This window comes from Rhinopithecus roxellana, chromosome 8, assembly GCF_007565055.1.
Source record: "Rhinopithecus roxellana isolate Shanxi Qingling chromosome 8, ASM756505v1, whole genome shotgun sequence".
In the NCBI taxonomy this organism is placed as follows: domain Eukaryota; kingdom Metazoa; phylum Chordata; class Mammalia; order Primates; family Cercopithecidae; genus Rhinopithecus; species Rhinopithecus roxellana.
In genome coordinates this window covers 87,227,167-87,249,267 of record NC_044556.1, presented here as the reverse complement: position 1 = coordinate 87,249,267, position 22,101 = coordinate 87,227,167, and the positions used below count along the sequence as shown (strand labels likewise).

The 22,101-nt window shown below is 41.3% G+C and overlaps 1 protein-coding gene across 1 annotated transcript in view; it reads right to left on the bottom strand.

The window, feature by feature from the left end:
• Positions 1 to 3,782: 3,782 nt before the first annotated feature.
• Positions 3,783 to 22,101, bottom strand: part of FBXO28 (F-box protein 28) — a 41,389-nt gene continuing 23,070 nt past the window's right edge. Inside the window, exons 4-5 of the mRNA XM_010382260.2 lie at positions 10,165 to 10,360; positions 3,783 to 5,975 (exon numbers count right to left, since the gene is read on the bottom strand). Of these exons, the coding sequence (XP_010380562.1) occupies positions 5,581 to 5,975; positions 10,165 to 10,360 (591 nt within the window). The 3' untranslated portion in view covers positions 3,783 to 5,580. The remainder of the gene's footprint in view (positions 5,976 to 10,164; positions 10,361 to 22,101) is intronic.

Below are 22,101 nucleotides of genomic sequence, written 5' to 3'. Positions count from 1 at the left end.
AGATGACCCACCCGTCTTGGCCTCCCAAAATGCTGGGGTAGCAGGTGTGAGCCACCGCACCGGGCCAGAAGGGGACTTTACACGTCAGTAGCCTCAGAGCACATCTACTGCCAGGACTTCCTCTGAGTTTAGATTACAGGTTCTGGAAGCCTTGAAAACATTCTCTTTCACTTGCACACCTCGGTGCAAGGTTAAGGTTACTTGCATAACCTTAAAAGTTGCCTCCACCAAGCCCAACTTTTTTTTTTTTTTTGAGATGGAGTCTCGCTCTGCCACCCAGGCTGGAGTACAATGGCATGATCTTGGCCCACAGCAACCTCTGCTTCCTGGGTTCAAGCAATTCTCCTGCCTCAGCCTCCTGAGGAGCTGGGATTAGAGGCACCTGCCACCACGCCCGGCTAATTTTTGTATTTTTAGTAGAGATGAGGTTTCACCATGTTGGCCAAGCTGTTCTCGAACTCCTGACCTCGTGATCTGCCCACCTTGGCCTCCCAAAGTGCTAGGATTACAGGTGTGAGCCACTGTGCCCAGCCTAGCCCAGCTTTTTCTTGAACTCAGTTCTACATACTACTGTTAGCATTAGTGATTTGGGCACTGACTGTTTCTAGTGGATGTGTGGGATGGTCTTGCTTATATTAAGTTCAGAGTCTCATTGTTCTCAGGTTTCTAGGATGTAGTATAGTGTAGTAGGAAGTTTATAAACTTCAGAGCTTATGGGTCAAATCCCACTTATGTCACTTACTTGCATACACTGTGGACACATTGCTTAGCACAAGTTCAACTTCCCCATGTAGAGTAAGACCTACTTTATAAGGTAGCTGTGAGGACCACTGTAACATCTGTAAAACACACAGTACAGTGCTCCAAAAGACAGTAGCTATTAATATGGTATGTTAGCAATAGAGCTCCATATTCTTTTGTGGATGAAATACAAAGAAAACAAGTAGCACTGGTAACAACACATTTATTTATGTACCCTGTTGTGTGACCGGGAGGTGTTTTTCACTTTCCAATAATTGATTCAGTTATAACAATTAAAATTCCAGAAGGTAAACTAGTAATTTATTGTTGCCCATAAGCATAGGTAAACAGACATGGTACCACAATAAAGGAATCTTAAACACTTCTAACCTTTTGGAATAGGTTTGAATATGGACCAATATACTTTGCCAATGGACCTAAGAGATTGCCAATATACTTCTAAAATGTCATAGTTCTCTTCAGACACAACAGAAGAAATCTGGATCTAATTTTTAAACCTCAGAAATTTAACCAAGATGATTAGGAAGATGCGAAAGGCCGGCAGTACTTAAGCCTGTCATATTTATCACCAATATAACGGTATTGCTATTAAAAGTAAAATCATGGTAGGGAGCAGCCAACTAATTGCTAGTCTCAGTTCACAGATTTAGTATTTTTTGAAAATAATTCACCTCAGATGGCAGGCTATACAAATTTAAAGTAGTCGTAACTTAACCTTTTGTGTACTAGTTAAAGCAATTCAGATAGATCCCAAGTCAAAGAACTGAATGGTGTTATCAAATTGGGTTTCATATCAGAAATCAGCCATTTCCAAACAACTGCATCATATAGGACGTTTTCTTTCAGACTGCCTTTTATTCCTGGCTTCAAATATTACTCACAGTATATGTTTTTAGAGAGTTTGGTAAGTGTAACAAATGGGTACTCATTGGTAGAGCAGGATATAAGAATGTGCTGATCACCAAGTATGAGATTTATATTACATTAAATTAAAATTATATAATGTTGGAAATAGACAATATAGGGAGTTCCCAGATCCTAGAAATTATTATGGCTAAGGAAACAGAGAACTCAAGAAAGGAATCTACCTCCAAGAAACTAATTCAGTATAGTAAAATAGAATTAAGTGCCCTGTCTTAGGAAAAATTTATTAAGAATAAGGAACAACTGGGACATCATACATCGTTTCTTTGGAGATTAAAGTGCAGGCTATGAAATGGCATATAAAATAATGCATAAAATAGTGCAATCTTAAGGTGCCATTATTTTTATTACACATAGCCTAGTTTTATGTCCATTTTCTCTCAAAAATCTAGCTGTAGTGACACCTTTTAGCTTATTAATTTAGGCATTACTTATACTGTTTTACCCACTTTTGGGGCTACATAGAATATTTTAACATTTTTAACACGTAGAATAATTGCGCATACATCTTTTTTTGTTTTTTTTTTTGTTTGTTTGTTTTTTTTTTTTTTTTTGAGACGGAGTCTCGCTCTGTCGCCCAGGCTGGAGTGCAGTGGCTGGATCTCAGCTCACTGCAAGCTCCGCTTCCCGGGTTTAAGCCATTCTCCTGCCTCAGCCTCCCGAGTAGCTGGGACTACAGGCGCCGCCACCACGCCCGGCTAGTTTTTTGTATTTTTTAGTAGAGACGGGGTTTCACCGTGTTAGCCAGGATGGTCTCGATCTCCTGACCTCGTGATCCGCCCGTTTCGGCCTCCCAAAGTGCTGGGATTACAGGCTTGAGCCACCGCGCCCGGCCGCGCATACATCTTGAAACTACTAAATAGAGATTAAGGCAAGCCCCTGTAAAGTTCAGTACTCCAAAAAACGTGTTTTACAAAAAAATTGCTTCCCAAATCAGTGGCTTTTGACTGGATGATACCCCAATAGTCTTTAAAACTAAGTATAATGACTCTCAATACATTTGCATTTGCTCCATTATTTCCAGGTTCTGTACAGGAGTTTGAAAAACAACAGGTTCTATAACCTCAGAATCTGTGAAAACCAGGTAAGCCAAGTGCATGTGGGAGATAAGCAGAGGATCCAGCTGGGGTGGGGATAAGGCCAGCCCTTTTCATTTCTTAGGCACGCCTTTTCACATTGTTATCCATGTGTGTAGCGCTGTACCATAATACCTCCCTATGTGGGAATGACCCATTAACATGGAGATGTCTCCTCTGAAAAACAGCCAAGGAAGATGATGGGAATACTTCAAGAAATGTTGCACTAAGACAACGCAATATTAACAACACACAGCATTTAAATACCTGACTTAAAATGCAGGGCAGAATGGTTCTCTCAGGAGGTTAATTTACAGTTTTTCTGTAACATATGTCAGTTTCAGCTGATCAAAAAAATCTGCAGTTTGTTGAACCTTAAATACCATTATGCTATCCATAAATAAGCATAACGGCTAATAACTGTCCTAATAACTGGTGAAGGCAACATCCTAACATGTTTTAGCTAAATAGCCTAAGATTTAAGATTTGAACAACCGAACGAACTGTAGTGCTTTATTCTCCTACTGCATGGAACATTCATTCATTAACAAGTACAACGAATTAGCTTTATGAATAGATGATTATAAGTGTATGCAATAGAAATTTGGATTTTGTAATAGAAAATTTACCTTCTAACAGTGTGACTACTTATTACGAAAGCCATATACACATGTTAACTAATGGAAGACTACACAGATATTTAGGCTATCTAGATGTAGTTTAAAAAGAAATTCAGGAAACTTAATAGTTCATGAACGACCATTAAAGAAATAGTCTGGGGCTGTATTCCTTTGATGCATACGGATCACACTCTGTAAATCTGTAAACACATACTTTGATACGTAAAAAAAAAAGTCTTCCTGTGACCAGAACAGCAGACTAGTAGAGGCCCGGGGTATTCCACCAGGCCTCCTCTAGAGATATGATAATATGGCTAAATACTCTGATTATAAAAATGAGAAGTGCTGAGAAAATAAGTTCCAGACGGGGACTTTTATGGATGACCTTGGCTGACAAATGTTTTTTGGAAATTGTTTTATTTTAAAATTACCTTCCCAACAAACCATGAAACACTTGGATGTTACTTTATGGTTTTTCATTGAAAACATACTACATTGTAAATGGAATTTCAAAGTCAGACATAGAATTGATGAAAATCTAAGGACAATATTATGTAAGGACAATATTAAAAATGGATAGAAAAAGCTTCGTCTGGTGAGGTTAATTTAAAGGATGCACAGCCATGTCACGGTGGACGGATAAAAGGCGATAGCCTTGTGCTCTTATTCGACTAAGGCGTCTACCAAACCTTAGGGTTATACAGGCGCCAACCCCTGCCTGGAAAGGGACAGTTTTCTATATTACACCCAAATTTACTTTAAATAACTGAAGCCCAAGGCAACAGTTGTTTAACAGAACTTAACAGTCAAACGGCTACATAATTTAGTAAATTAAAATACAACTAAGACAGTGATAATTGAATGTCTCAAAAATATACAACTGGGGAAAATAACCACTGTACACAATTTGGAGGTTGTTAAAGTGACCACTTAGGAGGTTGAACAGTGCAAGACATGCTTTTCCAGTTATAAGCTCAAAACAGGAGTGCAAACAAAATTAAAGCTTTTGTTTAAAGTTGTAGAATAAGGAAAGCTTGAAACGAATATTAAAAAGCTTCCCTCAAGGCCATCCCCCAGAAATGAAATAATGAAAATGCTTTTTCATGGTACAATTTTCCTCAATGAACTTTGCTGCAATGGCAAAACTGCATCCCACAAGTCGAGTTCCCTACTCACTCACATCTGATCAACTGAGAACATGGTGGTGAGCAAAGAGGAGTACTAACTCCCAGAGGTCCAATATTGATAGAAAGAGCCTTGGAATTTGGGGTTCTGCCTTAGCCAGTGTACCTGAACCCTACAGAGAACAGATAAAGCAATGGGCTTTAATAGTCTCTTGTTCCTATAAAACTGGAGGACAAATGGATGAATAATTCCTCCTCTAGAGGCAAGCTGTTGCGGTGGAAGATGTTAAGCGCTTAAACTAAGACGCCGCTCTAAAAAGTGGAGAAGTATAGAGGTTTAAGATCAATACCAGTGCAAGAGCTTTTTAAGTGAGTTGATTAGGCAATGCATGCATCCATCCATGCAAATGTCGGACATGGCCCCCAAAGAGAACTGAAAACATGTATAACAGCTGGGTAAGTTTCTTGCCAGTAGTTTATAAAAATATATAGTCAATACTGTAGAGCCTCCTTCTACAGTCAATACTATGGAAGTCCATTTTAGTTACCCATTACTTCAATACCAAAAAGCATTAACTACTTTTCAGACATTCCAGACAAAGGTCACTTATAACAAAAAGACGACTTAAAAAAAAAAAAAAAAAAAAAGAACCAAGATAGTGTCCATTTAAAAAGTAGGTCTTTTCTTTCAAGTGAACAGGACATTTTCTGTATTAAACTTAACTTCTGTTTAGTCTGTCAAGACTGGGTTTAAGATCCTTATGTATGTGCATATATGCAGAAACAAATTAACTTACTTTCAACATTATCTGCACAGAAAAAAGTTAACTCCTCAAAACATGATAGAACAGGTCTGGTTAGTACAAATCTATTGCAAAGTAAAAAGATTCTGTGCATCAGTTCAATCAGGAGAAGCGGGAAAAGAATGTCCCAACCATAAGAGTTCAAGTTTAAGTTGTGTTCTGAAAGCCTAGAAGCTTAAGGGACACCGTGTTGCTCACAGTATCCTGATATACGTTAACTGCTTAAGCTACTAAGCTGCGTCTTCCTCTGGAACTAGAACCACATTCCAATTTACTTTCTATTCCGAAGACGTTTAGATTTCCTAAGAGAGTCTATGGCTTCTGTGGCCTTTTTTCGTTTCCGAGGAGACTCCTCATTCTGCCCAGACCCTGAGGAATTTCCTACAGCACTTTCCATTACTTCTCGTAGTTTGCGTTCTAGCTCTGCCAACCGTGCATTTTGTTCACCTATGATCTGGGTCTGCTCTAGCAGTTTCTGGTCCTGGTCTTGAAGCTGTTTTTGCTGTTCTTGCACTTTGGTGCGAAGCTCAGAAATTTCACGCCTGAGAACAGTCACGCCAGCACCATTTGTTTTAACCTGCTGCTGGAGTTTGGTAACCTCTTGTCTTGAAGGGTTTTGCTTGGAGAAGAGCTGCATTGTTGTTAGGGCTGCAGACGGTCCTGGAACTGTGGAGGAATAATTTAAAAGGGTCAGTCACTTAAAATGTTTCTCTACCAGTCTTACACTTATTTAAAAATGGAATACCCTTATTATGTCACTTCTGAGAATTTCTTCTTCTTTGCAATCCAGTTGGTCAATTGGGTTAATCATCATAATTTAACATCTTATTTTAACTATAAATGAGTTTAAATTCTGATTCTCCTGCTCATGTGGCAGTATGTAGACTGCCAGGAAATGAAGAAGGGCATTTAATGGCATAAACTTGAGTTTAAAATATTGTAAAATATTTTCAGAATCTAGTAACAAAATACGAGCGTAAAATTAGAAAATAATATTTTTTTTTTTTTTGAGATGGAGTCTCGCTCTGTCGCCCAGGCTGGAGTGCAGTGGCACGATCTCGGCTCACTGCAAGCTCCTCCTCCCAGGTACACGCCATTCTCCTGCCTCAGCCTCCCGAGTAGCTGGGACTACAGGCACCGCCACCTCACCCGGCTAATTTCTTTTTGTATTTTTCGTAGAGATGGGGTTTCACTGTGTAAGCCAGGATGGTTTGGATCTCCTGACCTCGTGAACCACCCACCTCAGCCTCCCAAAGTGCTGGGATTACAGATGCATTGAAGCACTGTGCCTGGCCAGAAAATAATTATTTTCTATCTAATTCACATAACAAACACACTTTCAAGTTAGAAGTACAGACCTACAGGTTGCACGTTTCTAATCCAGAAATCTGAAATCCAAAATCTGAAACTTCTTGAGCACCAACATGATGCTCAAGGAAATGGCTCATTGGAGCATTTTGGATTGTGGGTATGTGGATAACAGACTGTGCAGCCAGTACATGTAATGCAAATATTCCAAAATCTGAAAAAAAGCTGAAATCTGAAACACTTCTGGTCCTAAGAAATTTGGATAAGGGATACTCAACCTGTATCGTGTTCTTAAGTTTACTCTGAACTTGTTATTTGCAAAGGCTTCAACTTTAGCCAAATGATAGGACTCCATTAAAGAGTGGGTTACATCATACATTACGATCACAAAGAATTCCTGGCATGGTGTAGGAGGGTCTTGGACCTATTCTTTCAGGAATAATTAGAATGTAACACAAGCATAAAAATAACTATTTTAAACAAAGAACTTACTTTCTTTTAACCTTATCTACTGAAGGTTTTCTAAAAGAACAAGAGGGGTCCATTCATACCCTAAACACATCATGTTAATCTTCTCCTTGCGCATCTAAATAACTGTATTTCCTTTATGGATGCATTCTTCTTTCCCTCTCTGCTTATCCATATCCAACTTCTACTTATTCACCAAGGCTTAAATCAATCCTTACCTCCTGTGATGTTTCCATCAGATCAGCCAGCACTGATCTACCTTAAAATTGTTTCTCTGCTCTCATTTGACATTTAATTGGACATTGCATTATTTGTTTTGCCTATGATAATTTAACTTCAAGACTGAGTATATCTTACCTTTTGAAATAGTAAGATCCTTGAGAGCAGACACCATGTATTACACTTCCTTTTAGTCTCCACAGGACACAGTACAGTGCTGTGCGCATAATAGGTACTCAATAAATAACAGATATATTAATGCTGAGATGTGTAGGCTTTATTACTCAATTACAGAGAGCCACTTGGTTGCCTCACTGAGTACTACAGGGAGCTAACTAATCTGAACAAAATAAAAAGTTCTACTAAATTCTTTCCTAATTAAAGTACTTGCCAGAGTTGGGGATATTAAATAATTAAGTCTTTCAGTAGATAAAGGCACAAATCTCTAGGAGCCAATATACTTTTGCAAAAACAGTTATTTAGCGCAGATGAAGTGATACTGTTCAAAACAGCCTTATGAACCCTGTCTTTCAAAGTAGCAGCCGGGCATGGTGGCTCATGCCTGTAATCCCAGCACTTTGGGAGGCAAGGCAGGCCGATCACGAGGTCAGGAGTTCCAGACCAACAACCTAAACAACATGGTGAAACCCCGTTTCTACTAAAAAATACAAAAATTAGCCAGGCGTGGTGGTGTGCACCTGTAATCCCAGCTACTCAGGAGGCTGAGGCAGGAGAAATGCTTGAACCTGGGAGGTGGAGGTTGCAGTGATCAGAGATCACGCCATTGCACTCCAGCCTGGGTGACAGAGTGAGACTCCACCTCAAAATAAATAAATAAATAAATAAATAAATAAATAAATAAATAAATAAAAATAAAGTAGCAGCCAGAAACTTTGGGGGCTGAAATAATTCACCAAATATTTCCCTGAAGAGTTTTTGGCATTTTATCTAGTATATTTGTCTTTTTAAAAAATGAGTATTAATTCATCAGAAAAAAAAAAGTCCTCAAATTACAATGGTTCAAGTTAATGATTTTTTTTTTTTTTTGAGACAGAGTCTCACTCTGTTGCCCAGGCTGGAGTGCAATGCCATGATCTTGGCTCACTACAACCTCCGCCTCTTGGGTTCAAGCGATTCGCATGCCTCAGCCTCCCTAGTAGCTGGGACTACAGGCGTGCGCCACCACGCCTGGCTAATTTTTTGGTATTTTTTTAGTAGAGACAGGGTTTTACCATGTTGGCCAGGTTGGTCTCGAACTCCCGACCTCAGGTGATCTGCCCGCCTTGGCCTCCCAAAGTGCTGGGATTACAGGCGTGAGCCACTGCGCCCAGCCAACTTAATGATTTTTTGACTTTACGATGGTATGGAAGTGATAGACATTCAGTAGAAACTGTACCTCAGGTATCCACAGAACCATTCTGCTTTTCACTTTCAGTATAATAGAAAATTAATTCAGTAAATTACACACGGATGCTTTATCATAAAATATGCTTTGCTAGATAATTTTGCCCAACTGTAAGCTAATGTTAAGTGTTCTGAGCATGTTTAAGGTAGGTTAGGCTAAGCTATGATGTTTGGTAGGTTCGTGTATTAAGTGCATTTTTTGACTTACAATATTTTCTACTTATGACGGGTTTATCAGGATGTAATCCCATTGTAAATTAAGGAGCATCTGTATGTAACTTTTCACCTGTAATTCTATTACTTTTTTTTTTTTTTTGAGACAGGGTCTCAAACCTCAGCCTCCTGAGTAGCTGGGGCCACAGGCATGCGCCACTAACACCCGGCTATTTTTAAAATTCTTTGTAGAGATGGGGGTTTCCCTATGTTTCCCGGGCTGGTCTTGAACTCCTGGGCTGAAGCGATCTTTCCCCCTCAGTCTCCCAAAGTGCTGGGACCACAGGCGTGGGCCACTGCGCCTGGTCCAGCAATCCTATTTCTTTTTTTTTTTTTTTTTTTGAGATAAGAGTTTTGCTCTTCTCAAGCCTGTAATCCCAGCACTTTGGGAGGCCGAGACGGGCGGATCACAAGGTCAGGAGATCGAGACCATCCTGGCTAACCCGGTGAAACCCTGTCTCTACTAAAAAATACAAAAAACTAGCCGGGCGAGGTGGCAGGCACCTGTAGTCCCAGCTACTCGGAGGCTGAGGCAGGAGAATGGCATAAACCCAAAAGGCGGAGCTTGCAGTGAGCCGAGATCCGGCCACTGCACTCCAGTTTGGGCGACAAAGCGAGACTCCGTCTCTAAAAAAAAAAAAACATAAAAAAAAAAAAAAAAAAAAAAAAGAGTTTTGCTCTTGTTGCCCAGGCTGGAGTGCAATGGTGTGAATCTGGCTCACTACAACCTCTGCCTCCCCGGTTCAACTGATTCTTCTGCCTCAGCTTCCAGAGTAGCTGGGATTACAGGTGTGCGCCACCATGCCCAGCAAATTTTTGTATTTTTAGTAGATATGGGTGTCACCATGTTGGCCAGGGTGGTCTCGAACTACTGACCTCAGTCAGGTGATCCACCCACCTCGGCCTCTCAAAGTGCTGGGATTACAGGTGTGTCCCACCGTGCCTGGCCGGGCCCAGCCATTCTATTTCTAATATGTTTATTGTAAGTCAATATGGATATGTGCAAAGATTTAGTCACAAGACTGCTCAGATTGTTCTTAAGTACTGAAAAGCTAGAAACAAGAAATGTGCCTAACTAGTGGATCAGTTGTATAAGTTGTGGTTGATAATCCAATATCATTAAAAATGATGCTGCCAATAAACAACTACTAACACAGAAAAGTTCAAGACACTTGATTAAGTGGAAAAAAAACAGAAACAAGTTACAAAATTATGTACAAACATGATTATAAAGTAGAGGTACCTGGAGGAGAGCCCATGAGTCTTCCAGAAACATCTGATCCTGGTAATTTCCTCTTTAAAATTGGAACAATCTTTTCATCAAAGTACTCCATTGCCATAGAGGATATATCCCTTAATTCTTGAAGTACTTCATGAGCTCGCTGAGGGGCTCTGGTAGAATTGACGTATCTCAACACGCGATAAATCTCATCAATCACCTAAAATAATGAATTCTCATTAGCATTTTAGATTTTTCTTTTTTAATAAAAAATAGCTAAACAGGCAGAGAAGTAACTGCTTGTTCTGCAATTCCGGTAAAGACCTGTAGGGTGATTTAAGTGATGTACTGGCCACTGAAGAATATTGCTATTTGCAGCACATGGCTTTTGGGCTTGTTACAGTACTTTTTTTTTTGAGACGGAGTTTCGCTTGTTGCCCAAGCTGGAGTGCAGTGGTGCAATCTCAGCTCATTGCAACCTTTGCCTCTGGGGTTCAAGCAATTCTCTGCCTCAGTCTCCTGAGTAGCTGGGATAACAGGTGCCTGCCATCACGTGTGGCTAATTTTTTGTATTTTTAGTAGAGACGGGTTTCATGTTGTCCAGGTTGGTCTCAAACTCCTGACCTCAGAATCCACCCGCCTCGGACTCCCAAAGTGCAGGGATTAGAGGCGTGAGCCACTGCGCCTGGCCTGTTACAATACTTTATACTTGGCATTTATTAAACACCATTTATGTATCAGGTACTGTGTTGGGGCTGAGGAATCAGGACGAATCAAATAAAGTTCCTAACTCTGAGGGAAATCACAGTGTAACTGGGGAGATATGTGTGTACATAAGTGATACAAACAGATATACAAATTGCTATAGACACTAGAGGACTAAACTAAGAAATTAAATCCTGTATGGGAGCTAAGGTAGGGTTGGAGATTGCCCAAACCCATATTTTATTAATCCTCCAAACCTGAATCTGTTCCCCTAAGCTGCAGGGACTCAGCGTGATTTCTCTGCTCTTTTTAATACTGCCCCCATGTGCTCTATCCCTTTAAGTTTTGTTTCTCTGAGGCTTGTTATGGATTGGAATGAAGTCTTGTCACTTCCTGTCATCACCAAAAGGTAGCAGAAGATCCTTTTTTGTTTTAATGATAATTGTAATGGGGAGAACACCTAACTCTCTTGCTGAAATGGTTAAGTGAACCTTCCTCAGGCATTTATGCGTTTAGCTTTCATCCCTGTGAGGTTATAGGTTATCCTTAATTCTTCCCGTGGCTTCAGTATAGACCTAAAGATAAAATTCCTTTTTTTCTTTTTTGTTTTAAGACGAAGTCTCACTGTGTTGTCCAGGCTAGAGTGCAATGGCACGATCCTGGCTCACTGTCACCTCCAATCACAGGGTTCAAGTGATTCTCCTGCCTCAGCCTTTCAAGTAGCTGGGATTACAGGCATGTGCCACCATGCCTGGCTAATTTTATATTTTTAGTAGAGATGGGGTTTCACCATGTTGGCCAGGCTGGTCTTAAACTCCTGACTTCAGGTGATCCACCCTCCTCACCCTCCCAAAGTGCTGGGATTACAGGTGTGAGCCACCGTGCCCGACCTAAAATTCCTATTTCTGAAGACCCCAATCGGGATGACATCTATGGGCCCTTACCTTACAAGAACTGAGGGTTAATCAACCAAACCATTCTGTCACCAAAATCTCAAACAACCTGGCATCCCACATATTCCTCCCACTGCATTTATCTAGCTTGTTCCCAACTCAGATCAATCTTATAATCCACCTTCCCTTCTCCTTTATTTAGGCTGCTGAGCACAGCCAGAGAAACAATCTTGCAGAATAGTATCAGGACAAATTCATAGCCCTTCACATTTTCTAGACTCTCAGCATAATATGATGATCGTTGTTAGTGGAGCATGATGTTTGCTTAATAAATGTCAGCAAAATCTAACCTTAGGATGTGTCCTTATCATAAGCCTGAGAAGACATCACAGACGAGGTCAGGTTTGTGGGTCTGGAGAACTGAACACGAAATGGCTTGGGCTGAGGTGGTGTCCATAGGCAGATGCAGTGGGAGGTGAGATGTGCTGATTTTGAATTACATGGGTCATGTAGGTGATATTTGCTAGCAGGTGGCTTGAGATACAGGTTGGGAGTTCAGAATTTTGGATGATGGCTGATTGCCAAGGGAGAAAACACATTTATTTCTGGCAATATTATATTATGAACTCACTTTAGAAGATAATACTTTTCCCCAATAAAAACTTACTGAACTACTATGTTAAGAACTATTACATACATATATATATATAAAGAAGTGAAAAATGGAGTACTTTCCCTTGGACTTACAATTTAATTATGTAAGCCTATCATAACTTGTAAGATAAACTTTATTCAAGTATTAATTGAGTTCTTACTATGTACTTGTCACTTTTCAAAGTACTGGAGTAAAAAAACAGTAAATAAAGATGACAAGATTATCATTTTCATTAAGCTAAAGTAAACAAGAAAATAATTTAAAGGAGTGCCATATGGAAAAAAGAGGATAATGTGATAGTTTCTACCAGGAAAGGCAGGAATAACATGAGACAGGTGGTTGGGAAAGGATTCTTTGCCATTTGTAAGGTAAGACTGAATGATGAGGAAGAACTGATCGATTGAAGATATGGGGAGAAAAGTGATTGAGGTAGAAAGAGTAATGGCAGTGGCCCCAAGGTCAGTGTCAGCTTGGCTTGTTCAAGGAGTTCGAGGACTAGAAATAGACAAATTTTATATATACATGTATATATCCAGAGTAAATATTTGTGGAAGCTAGCTGATCAAGCTTTAAAAGTTACGTAATATATACATAATTGAGAGTTAATAAAATTAAAAATATAAGCCAAAGCAGAAAACCAGTATTTAAAGGGTCCTTCAAACTGACCGATATTTATATACAGTGCTAGGATATTAACTGACCCACAGCAGTTTTGTGTTTATCAAAGTTTTACATATGGGTTATATATAGGAAAAGCAGCACAGTACTCCATAATTTTTTGAGACGGAGTTTCGCTCTTGTTGCCCAGGCTGGAAATGACCCGTTATTGGCTCACTGTAACCTCCGCCTCCTGGGTTCAAGTGATTCTCCTGCCTCAGCCTCCCAAGTAGCTGGGATTACAGGCGCCCGCCACTGCGCCCAGCTAATTTTTGTATTTTTAATAGAGACGGGGTTTCACCACGTTGGCCAGGCTGGTCTCAAACTCCTGACCTCAGGTGATCCGCCTGCTTTGGCCTCCCAAAGGGCTGGGATTACAGGTGTAAGCCACTGCGCCTGGCCTTCATTAATTTTTAAATGTTGTCCCCAAAGGCTAATATGTTGCATCTATGGATACAAACTGGACATCAGCCCTTTGAACTAAATCAAGTCCCCCACCGTTTTGCCCCAGGGCTTTTGTCCATTCGGATCCCTTTCCTGGAAAGCTGTCCCGGTGTATCTCCCTCACTTCAAATTCCTTAGTTATACATGAGGTCACAGTAACACTGTACTTTCTCAGAAGTCTTTTCTGAACCCTCCTCCAGTTTCAATCATGTTAACATCTTCATTCAACCCTTTATTCCCCTTCAGAATACACATTACAATTTGTAAGTACATCTTTTTGTTAATTTCTGTTTTCCCTATAATGTAGTAACTCTACGACAGAAGAGATCATACCATGTTTCACTGTCAGATCCCCAGAGCCTAGCAGTGTCTAGCACATGGCAGACACTCAATAAACAAGGGATAAAGGTAGTTAGGTATATTGATTGCTCAATATTAATTGATACATCTAAACAAAACTGTTTAAGGGCAAATGACAGGATTAAATTCAACACAAGAATTTGTTTTTTGGCCAGGCATGGTGGCTCATACCTACAGAGCCAGCACTTTGGGAGGCCGAGGTGGGAAGGCTGCCTGGGGACAGGAGTTTGAGACCAGCCTGGGCAACACTGCGAGTTGTCTCTACAAAAAATTAAAAAATTAGCTGTGCACAGTGGCACATGCCTATAGTCCCATGAGCTGTGATTAGCCCAGGTGACGGGGCTAGACTATCTCAAAAAAAAAAAAAAAAAAAAAAAATTACATGGTTTTTCAGAAGTCAGATGATTATGTTTTGAACACAAAGGTCATAGTAAACAAGATTTCTATTGAGAGGGACTTGTAAAAATACATAATACTTAAAATGGTACTTATATGTTTAATAAAATACCCATGGCCTTATTAATACACCTCTAGATATTTTACATATATAAATACTGGTAGACAGAAGAATATAGTGTATTTGAGCCAGAATAGGACTGTTGTAATGGTATAGGCATGAATAAGACACAGATCCTATCCAGTGAAAGATGACTCTATGAAAGACCCATAAACAGCAAAGCAAAACTCAGATTGTAGTAAGTTCAGTGTATAAGCAAAGTGCTGTATGAAAACAGAGTAGAGATTAAGATCTGCTTGAGAGAACTGGGTAGGTCTAATGAAGGACATGGTAATGAGGAATAAGTAAAATTTCAACAGGTAAGGGAAGTCAGAGCAGGAGGAAGGTACACCTGACTAAACAAAGTGTGGAGTGGAGCACAGGGATGATGTGAATGGCTAGGTGATAGGATAGCAATTCAACAATTTTTTTTTTTTTTTTGACTCGTTCTGTCACCCAGGCTGGAGTGCAGTGGCGCAATCTTGGCTCACTGCAAGCTCTGCCTCCCAGGTTCACGCCATTCTCCTGCCTCAGCCTCCTGAGTAGCTGGGACTATAGGCGCCCACCACCATGCCCAGCTAATTTTTTTTGTATTTTTTTTTAGTAGAGACGGGGTTTCACCATGTTAGCCAGGATGGTCTGGATCTCCTGACCTCGTGGTCTGCCCGCCTTGGCCTCCCAAAGTGCTGGGATTACAGGTGTGAGCCACTGCACCCAGCAGCAATTCAACATTTATACAGTAGTTATGCAGTACTATCGTGTACCAAGCACTTATTCTAAGATGTTTCTTAAAAACACGTATTATACAATTAGTCCTTTTCCATGATCCTTATTCTTCAGAATAACTTTCATATCAAAATATCCTTCAGGGTTTGCTAACTGACAGTAAATTATTAGGTTGGTTCCAAAGTAACTGTGGTTTTGCCTATAAAAGTAATGTGAAAATGCGTCTATAATTTGTGAAATATTATCTTTACTGTAGTCTTCTAAATATAGTATAAAAGCAAGTTAACTCTTTCCATTTGCCCTAGTCTTCCATTAAAAAAGAACATTTAACAATCTTACTGTATAGAGATTATTTTAGTGAAATGGGATAATCTGTGTTTCCAATAAAATTTAAAATAGTTTCTTTTCTTTATCCAAAAGCTTTAAGTAGAGGATAAGGTGAAGGAAAAAAATAAGGGAAGGAAAGTATGTGTGAGAACCATACTGCTTCTACCATTCAGTTTTAAGGGGCTGCCATGGCTTTAGAGCCATATATTAAGAAAGCATGGTATTTAACAAATTTTCAAAACAGTTCATTTTCTGAGTAGATTTAATCTTTTTTTTTTTTGCAAATTACATTAACAAGAATGTAATGGTATGAGTCTTGAGGTCTAATGGAAAGACCACAGGCCTTAGGAAGGTCACTTAAAACTCTTAATGGTTGTTTCTATACCTTTCAAATGATATACTACATGTTGAACCTTACCCAGGCTGTAGGAAATAAAACAGTCAGTCCCTCCACATCCTCGGGCGTTTGGGTCCAGGACCCACCATATTGCCAAAATGTGTGTGTGCTCAAGTCCGTTATATAAAATGGCATAGTATTTGCATATAACCTAGATCACTTCTAGATTACCTACACTACCTAATACCATGTCAAAGCTTTGTAAATAGTTGTTACATTGTATTATTTTAAAATTCATATTTTAAAAATAGCTGTGGTTTTAAAAATTGTTTTTCTTCTCTTTTTTTTTTTTTTTTGAGACAGAGTCTCGCTGTCACTCAGGCTGGAGTGTAGTGGCGTGATCCTCAGCTCACTGCAACCTCTGCCTCCTGGGTTCAAGCGATTCTTCTGCCTCAGTCTCCTGAGTAGCTGGGACTACAGGTGCTCACCACCATGCCCAGGTAATTTTTGTAATTTTAGTAGAGACAGGATTTCACCATATTGGTCAGGCTGGTCTTGAACTCTTGACCCCGTGATCCACCTGTCTCAGCCTCCCAAAGTGCTGGGATTACATGCGTGAGCCACCGCTCCTGGCAATTGTTTTTCTTCTCTAAATATTTTCTTTTCTTTGAGATGGAGTCTTACTAAATATTTTCTATCCATGGCTGGTTGAATCCATGAATGTGGAACCCACGAATACAGAGCTTGACTGAATGTTATAAAAAATATTTTTAGGCCGGGCACGGTGGCTCAAGCCTGTAATCCCAGCACTTTGGGAGGCCGAGATGGGCGGATCATGAGGTCAGGAGATCGAGACCATCTCTGGCTAATACGGTGAAACCCCGTCTCTACTAAAAAATACAAAAAACTAGCCGGGCGTGGTGGCGGGCGCCTGTAGTCCCAGCTATTCAGGAGGCTGAGGCAGGAGAATGGTGTGAACCCAGGAGGCGGAGCTTGCAGTGAGCTGAGATCCGGCCACTGCACTCCAGCCTGGGTGACAGAGCAAGACTCCGTCTCAAAAAAAAAAAAAAAAAAAAAAAAAATTTGGCCAGGCACGGTGGCCTGTAATCCCAGCACTTTGGGAGGCCGAGAAGGGCGGATCATGAGGTCATGAGTTCGAGACCAGCCTGGCCAATGTGGTGAAACCGTCTCTACTAAAAATACAAAAATTAGCTGTGCATGGTGGCATGTGCCTGTAGTCCCAGCTACTCGGGAGGCTGAGGCAGAAGAAGGGCCTGAACCCAGGAGGCAGAGGTTGCAGTGAGCCCAGATCATGCCACTGCACTTCAGCCTAGGCGACATAGCAAGACTCAGTTTCCAAAAAAAAAAAAAAAAAAAAAAAAAATTTTTTTTAGTTTTATGAAAGTACAGTACAGGCTGTGGCTGGTGGTTCATGCCTGTAATCTCAGCACTTTTTGAGAGGCCAAGGAAGGCAGGAGTTCAAGAGCAACATAGCTAGAAACAGTCTCTACAAAAATTAAAAAGTACACCATCACATTTCTAACACACAGTAGAAGTACCATGCTTATGTCTAAAGTGGTACAATAACAAGTTATATACTATGAATATCATTTAGGCTTTTAGACTAATGTGGGTGAAAAGTAATCTTTTTAAATCTACTGTTTAGCAAACAAAGCTCCTGCTAAAATACTGAACCTCATAAATTCTCATTTTTTTCTGATTTTCCATTTTTGTCTTTTTGTTGTACTTGAGTTTTCCTTAATTTTCCCTTCTACCCCTTTTATTTTTTAAAAAAAATTCCTCCAATTTAAAAATCTTCAGTAAATCTAACATTTTCTGAATATTCTTTTTAATTTTCTTTTTTGGTGATGGCCTTTTTCGGGCCATCACACTCTATTGCCCAGGCTGGAGTGTGATGGCCCGATCTCAGCTCACTGCAACTTCCACTTCCCAGGTTCAAGTGATCCTCCTGCCTCGGCCTCCTGAGTAGCTGGGACTACAGGCGTGTGCTGCCACACCTGGATAATTTTTTTTTTTTGAGACGGAGTTTCACTATTGTTGCCCAAGCTGGAGTGCAATGGCACGATCTCGGCTCACCGCAACCTCTACCTCCTGGGTACAAGCAATTCTCCTGCCTCAGCCTCCTGAGTAGCTGGGATTACAGGCTTGTGCTACCACACCCGGCCAATTTTGTATTTTTAGTAGAGATAGGGTTTCTCCATGTTGGTCAGGCTGGTCTCAAACTCCCAACCTCAGGTGATCCACCTGCCTTGGCCTCCCAAAGTGCTGGGATTACAGGTGTGAGCCACTGTACCCGGCCCACGCCCAGTGAGCTGCCACGCCTGGCCTGAATATTCTTTATATGGCATGTTTGTTTGAATATGGTTATATGCTGCATCATGAAGTTACAGTCAATGACAAACCACATATGAGGGTCATCCTGTAAGATTACAATGGAGTTGAAAAATTCCCATCGCCTAGTATTTACTGTATTATACATAAGTCCTCATTTTAATGTTGATAGGTACTTGAAAACTCCGACTTTAAGTTAAATGACATGTAATGAAACCAATTGCATCATAGGCTAATTAATATAAATAAGTGTTAAGTTCTTAAGGCACATTTCTAGTCACAAAAACCACCAAGCCTCTAAATAAAGACCTAAAACACTTCTATTTAATTAATTAATTAATTAATTTTTTTTGAGATGTAGTCTTGCTCTGTTGCCCAGGCTGGAGTGCAGTGGCGTGATCTCAGCTCACTGAAATCTCTGCCTCCCCAGTTCAAGAGATTCTCCTGCCTCAGCCTCCCAGTAGCTGGGACTATAGGTGCCCGCCATCATGCCCGGCTAATTTTAGTATTTATTTATTTATTTTTTTAGTAGAGATGGGGTTTCACCATATTGGCCAGGCTGGTCTCAAATGCCTAACCTCAAGTGATCCACCCAACTTAGCCTCCAAAAGTGCTGGGATTATAGGTGTGAGCCACCACCCCCAGCCCCTAAAACACTTCTAATATCAAACACTGAAATAAATGTGAACTATACATACATTTAAGAAAGATTAATAAAAACAAGATAATGTATCCAATTTTTGGTCAATCAGTGAGCTATGGCAATCATATGGTGGTGGGTTACATCAGGGAATACATGTTTATAAAGCAAAAATTTTAAGGAGCACCTCCTACCAACATGCAGTTCAGAAACAAACAATAACAAATATGGAGGGCGTTTTGTTTTTTTTTTGAGATGGAATCTTGCTTTGTCACCAGGCTGGAGTGCAGTGGCGTGATCTCAGCTCACTACAACCCCTACCTCCCAGGTTGAAGCGAGTCTCCTGTCTCAGTCTCCCAAGCAGCTGGGACTACAGGCGTGAACTCCCAGGCCAATTTTTGGATTTTTTAGTAGAGATGGGGTTTCACCATGTTGGCCAGGATGGTTCCGATCTCTTGACCTTGTGATCCGCCCACCTTGGCCTCCGAAAGTGCTGAAATTACAGGTGTGAGTTGCTGCGCCCAGCCTTTTTTGTTTTTTTGAGATAGGGTCTTTGCCCTGTTGCCCAGGCTGCAGTGTAGTGGCATGACCACGGCTCATTGCAGCCCTGACCTCCTGCACTCAAACGATCCTCTCACCTCAGCCTCCTGTGTAGCTGGGACCATAGGTGCGTGCCATCATGCCTGCCTAATTTTTTTTTCTGTAGAGACGAGGTCTCCCTATGTTGCTCGAGCTGGTCTTGAACTCCTGGTCTCAAGCGATCCTCCTATCTTGGCCTCCCAAAGTGCTGGGATTACAAGCATGAATCACCACACCTGGTCCATTCATTCATTCATTCCTTTTTTTTTGAGACACAGTTTCATTGCTCCAGGCTGGAGTACAGCAGCACAACCTCAGCTTACTGCAACCTCCATTTCCAGGTTCAAGTGGTTCTTGTGCGTCAACCTCCCAAGTAGCTGGGATTACAGGTGCACGCCACCATGCCCGGCTAAATTTTGTATTTCTAGTAGAGATGGGGTTTTACTGTCTCTACTGGCCAGGCTGGTCTCAAACTCCTTACCTCAAGTGATCCACCTGCCTCAGCCTCCCGAAGTGCTGGGATTATAGTGCAGTGTGAGCCACCACGCCTGGCTATTCATTCATTTCTCAATCTGCTTATTCTAATTCAGGGTTGCAGGTGGCTGGAGCCCATCCTGACAGCTCAGGGCACCAGGTGGTTATGCACCCTGGCCAGGATGCCATCTCACTGCAGAGCGCCCTCACACCCACACTCAGACTGGGGCCACTAAGACATGCTAATGAACCTAACAGGCACAGCTCTTGAGATGTCGGAGGAAATGAGAGTGCCCAGAGAAAACTCATGCAGATATATGGAGAATGTACAAATTCAACAGACAGTGGCCCTGGCCAGGAACTGACTTTTTTTCTTTTTCTTTTTTCTTTTTTTTTGAGACAGTCTCTGTTGCCCAGGCTGGAGTGCAGTGGCGCGATGTTGGCTCATTGCAACCTCTGTCTCCTGGGTTCCGCACGACCGCACCCGGTTAATATATGTATTTTTTAGCTGGGACTATAGGCCCTCACCACTGCACACTTGCTTGGTTGCTTATTTATTTAAGACAGAGTCTCATTCTGTTATTTACTTACTTATTTATTTATTTCAGAGTCTCTGTCCCCCAGGCTGGAATTCAGTGGCACAATTATTTATTTATGACAGAGTCTCTTTCTGTCCCCCAGGCTGGAATTCAGTGGCACAATCTTGGCTCACTGCAACTTCCGCCTCCTGGGGTGAAGCAATTCTCGTGCCTCAGCCTTCCGAGTGGCTGGGATTATGGGCGCGCACCACCATGCCTGGCTACTATTTGTATTTCTAGTAGAGACAGGGTTTCACCATGTTGCCCAGGCTGATTCAAACTCTTCAGCACAGGCAATCCACCTGCCTTGGCCTCCCAAAGTGCTAGTATTACAGGCGCGAGCCACTGTGCCTGGCAATTTTTTTTTTTTTTTTTTTTTTGAGATGGAGTCTCACTGTCACCCAGGCTGGAGTGCAGTGGCCAGATCTCAGCTCACTGCAAGCTCTGCCTCCCAGGTTCACGCCATTCTCCTGCCTCAGCCTCCTGAGTAGCTGGGACTACAGGTGCACACCACCATGCCTGGCTAATTTTTGCATTTTTAGCAGTGACTGGGTTTTGCCATGCTGGCCAGGTTGGTCTCAAACTCCTGACCTCAGGTGATCCGCCTGCCTCAGTCTCCCAAAGTGCTGGGATTACAGGCCTGAACCACAATGCCTGGCCCCCAAAATTAAAATAAATAAATAAATAAATGTAATGTGTCTGTAGTCCCAGGTACCTGGGAGGTTGAGGTGGGAGGATCATCTTGAGTCTGGGAGGTCACGACTATAGTGAACTGTGGTCATGCCACTGCACTCTAGCCTAGGTGATACAGCAAAACCCAGTACCAAAAAAGAAAAAAAAAATTAATGTAGCCTCAGTATTCAGTCTTTACAAAGTGTACAGTAACATCCTAGGCTTTCACATTCACTCACCACTCACACACTGACTTACCCAGAGAAACTGAGTTCCATCATAAGTGCCCTATACAGGTATACCATTTTTTTTTACCCTACTTTTACTGTACCTTTTCTATGTTTAGATATACAAATATGATTGTGTTACAATTGCCTACAATATTCAGTACAGTAACATGCTGTACAGGTTTGCAGTTCAGGAGCAATAGGCTATACCATATAACCTATGTGTATGAAAACCATCTAGGTTTGTGTAAATACACTCCATGATGTTCACATGACAAAGTGACCTAACAATGCATTTCTTGGGATGGATCCTCTTTGCTAAATGATGCATGACTGTATCTTTTTTTCCTGATATGTCTCACCCAGGCTGGAGTGCAATGGATCGATCTCGGCTCACTGCAGCCTCTGCCTCCCAGGTTCAAGCAATTCTCCTATCTCAGCCTCCTGAGTAGGTGGGACTACAGGCATTTGTCACTACACGTGGCTAATTTTGCATTTTTAGTAGAGAAAGGGTTTCACCATGTTGGCCAGGCTGGCGTATCTTTTCTTATTTTTCAGAATAATTTTTTTTTTTTTTTTTTTTTGAGACAGAGTCTCACTTTGTTGCCCAGGCTGGAGTACAGTGGCATGATCTCGGCTCACTGCAACCTCCACCTCCCAGGTTCAAGCGATTCTCCTGCCTCAGCCTTCTGAGTAGCTGGAATTACAGGCACATGCCACCATGCCTGGCTAATTTTTTGTATTTTTAGTAGAGATGGGGTTTCACCAAGTTGGCCAGGCTGGTCTAGAACTCTTGACCTTAGGTGATCCGCCCGCCTCAGCCTCCCAAAATGCTGGGA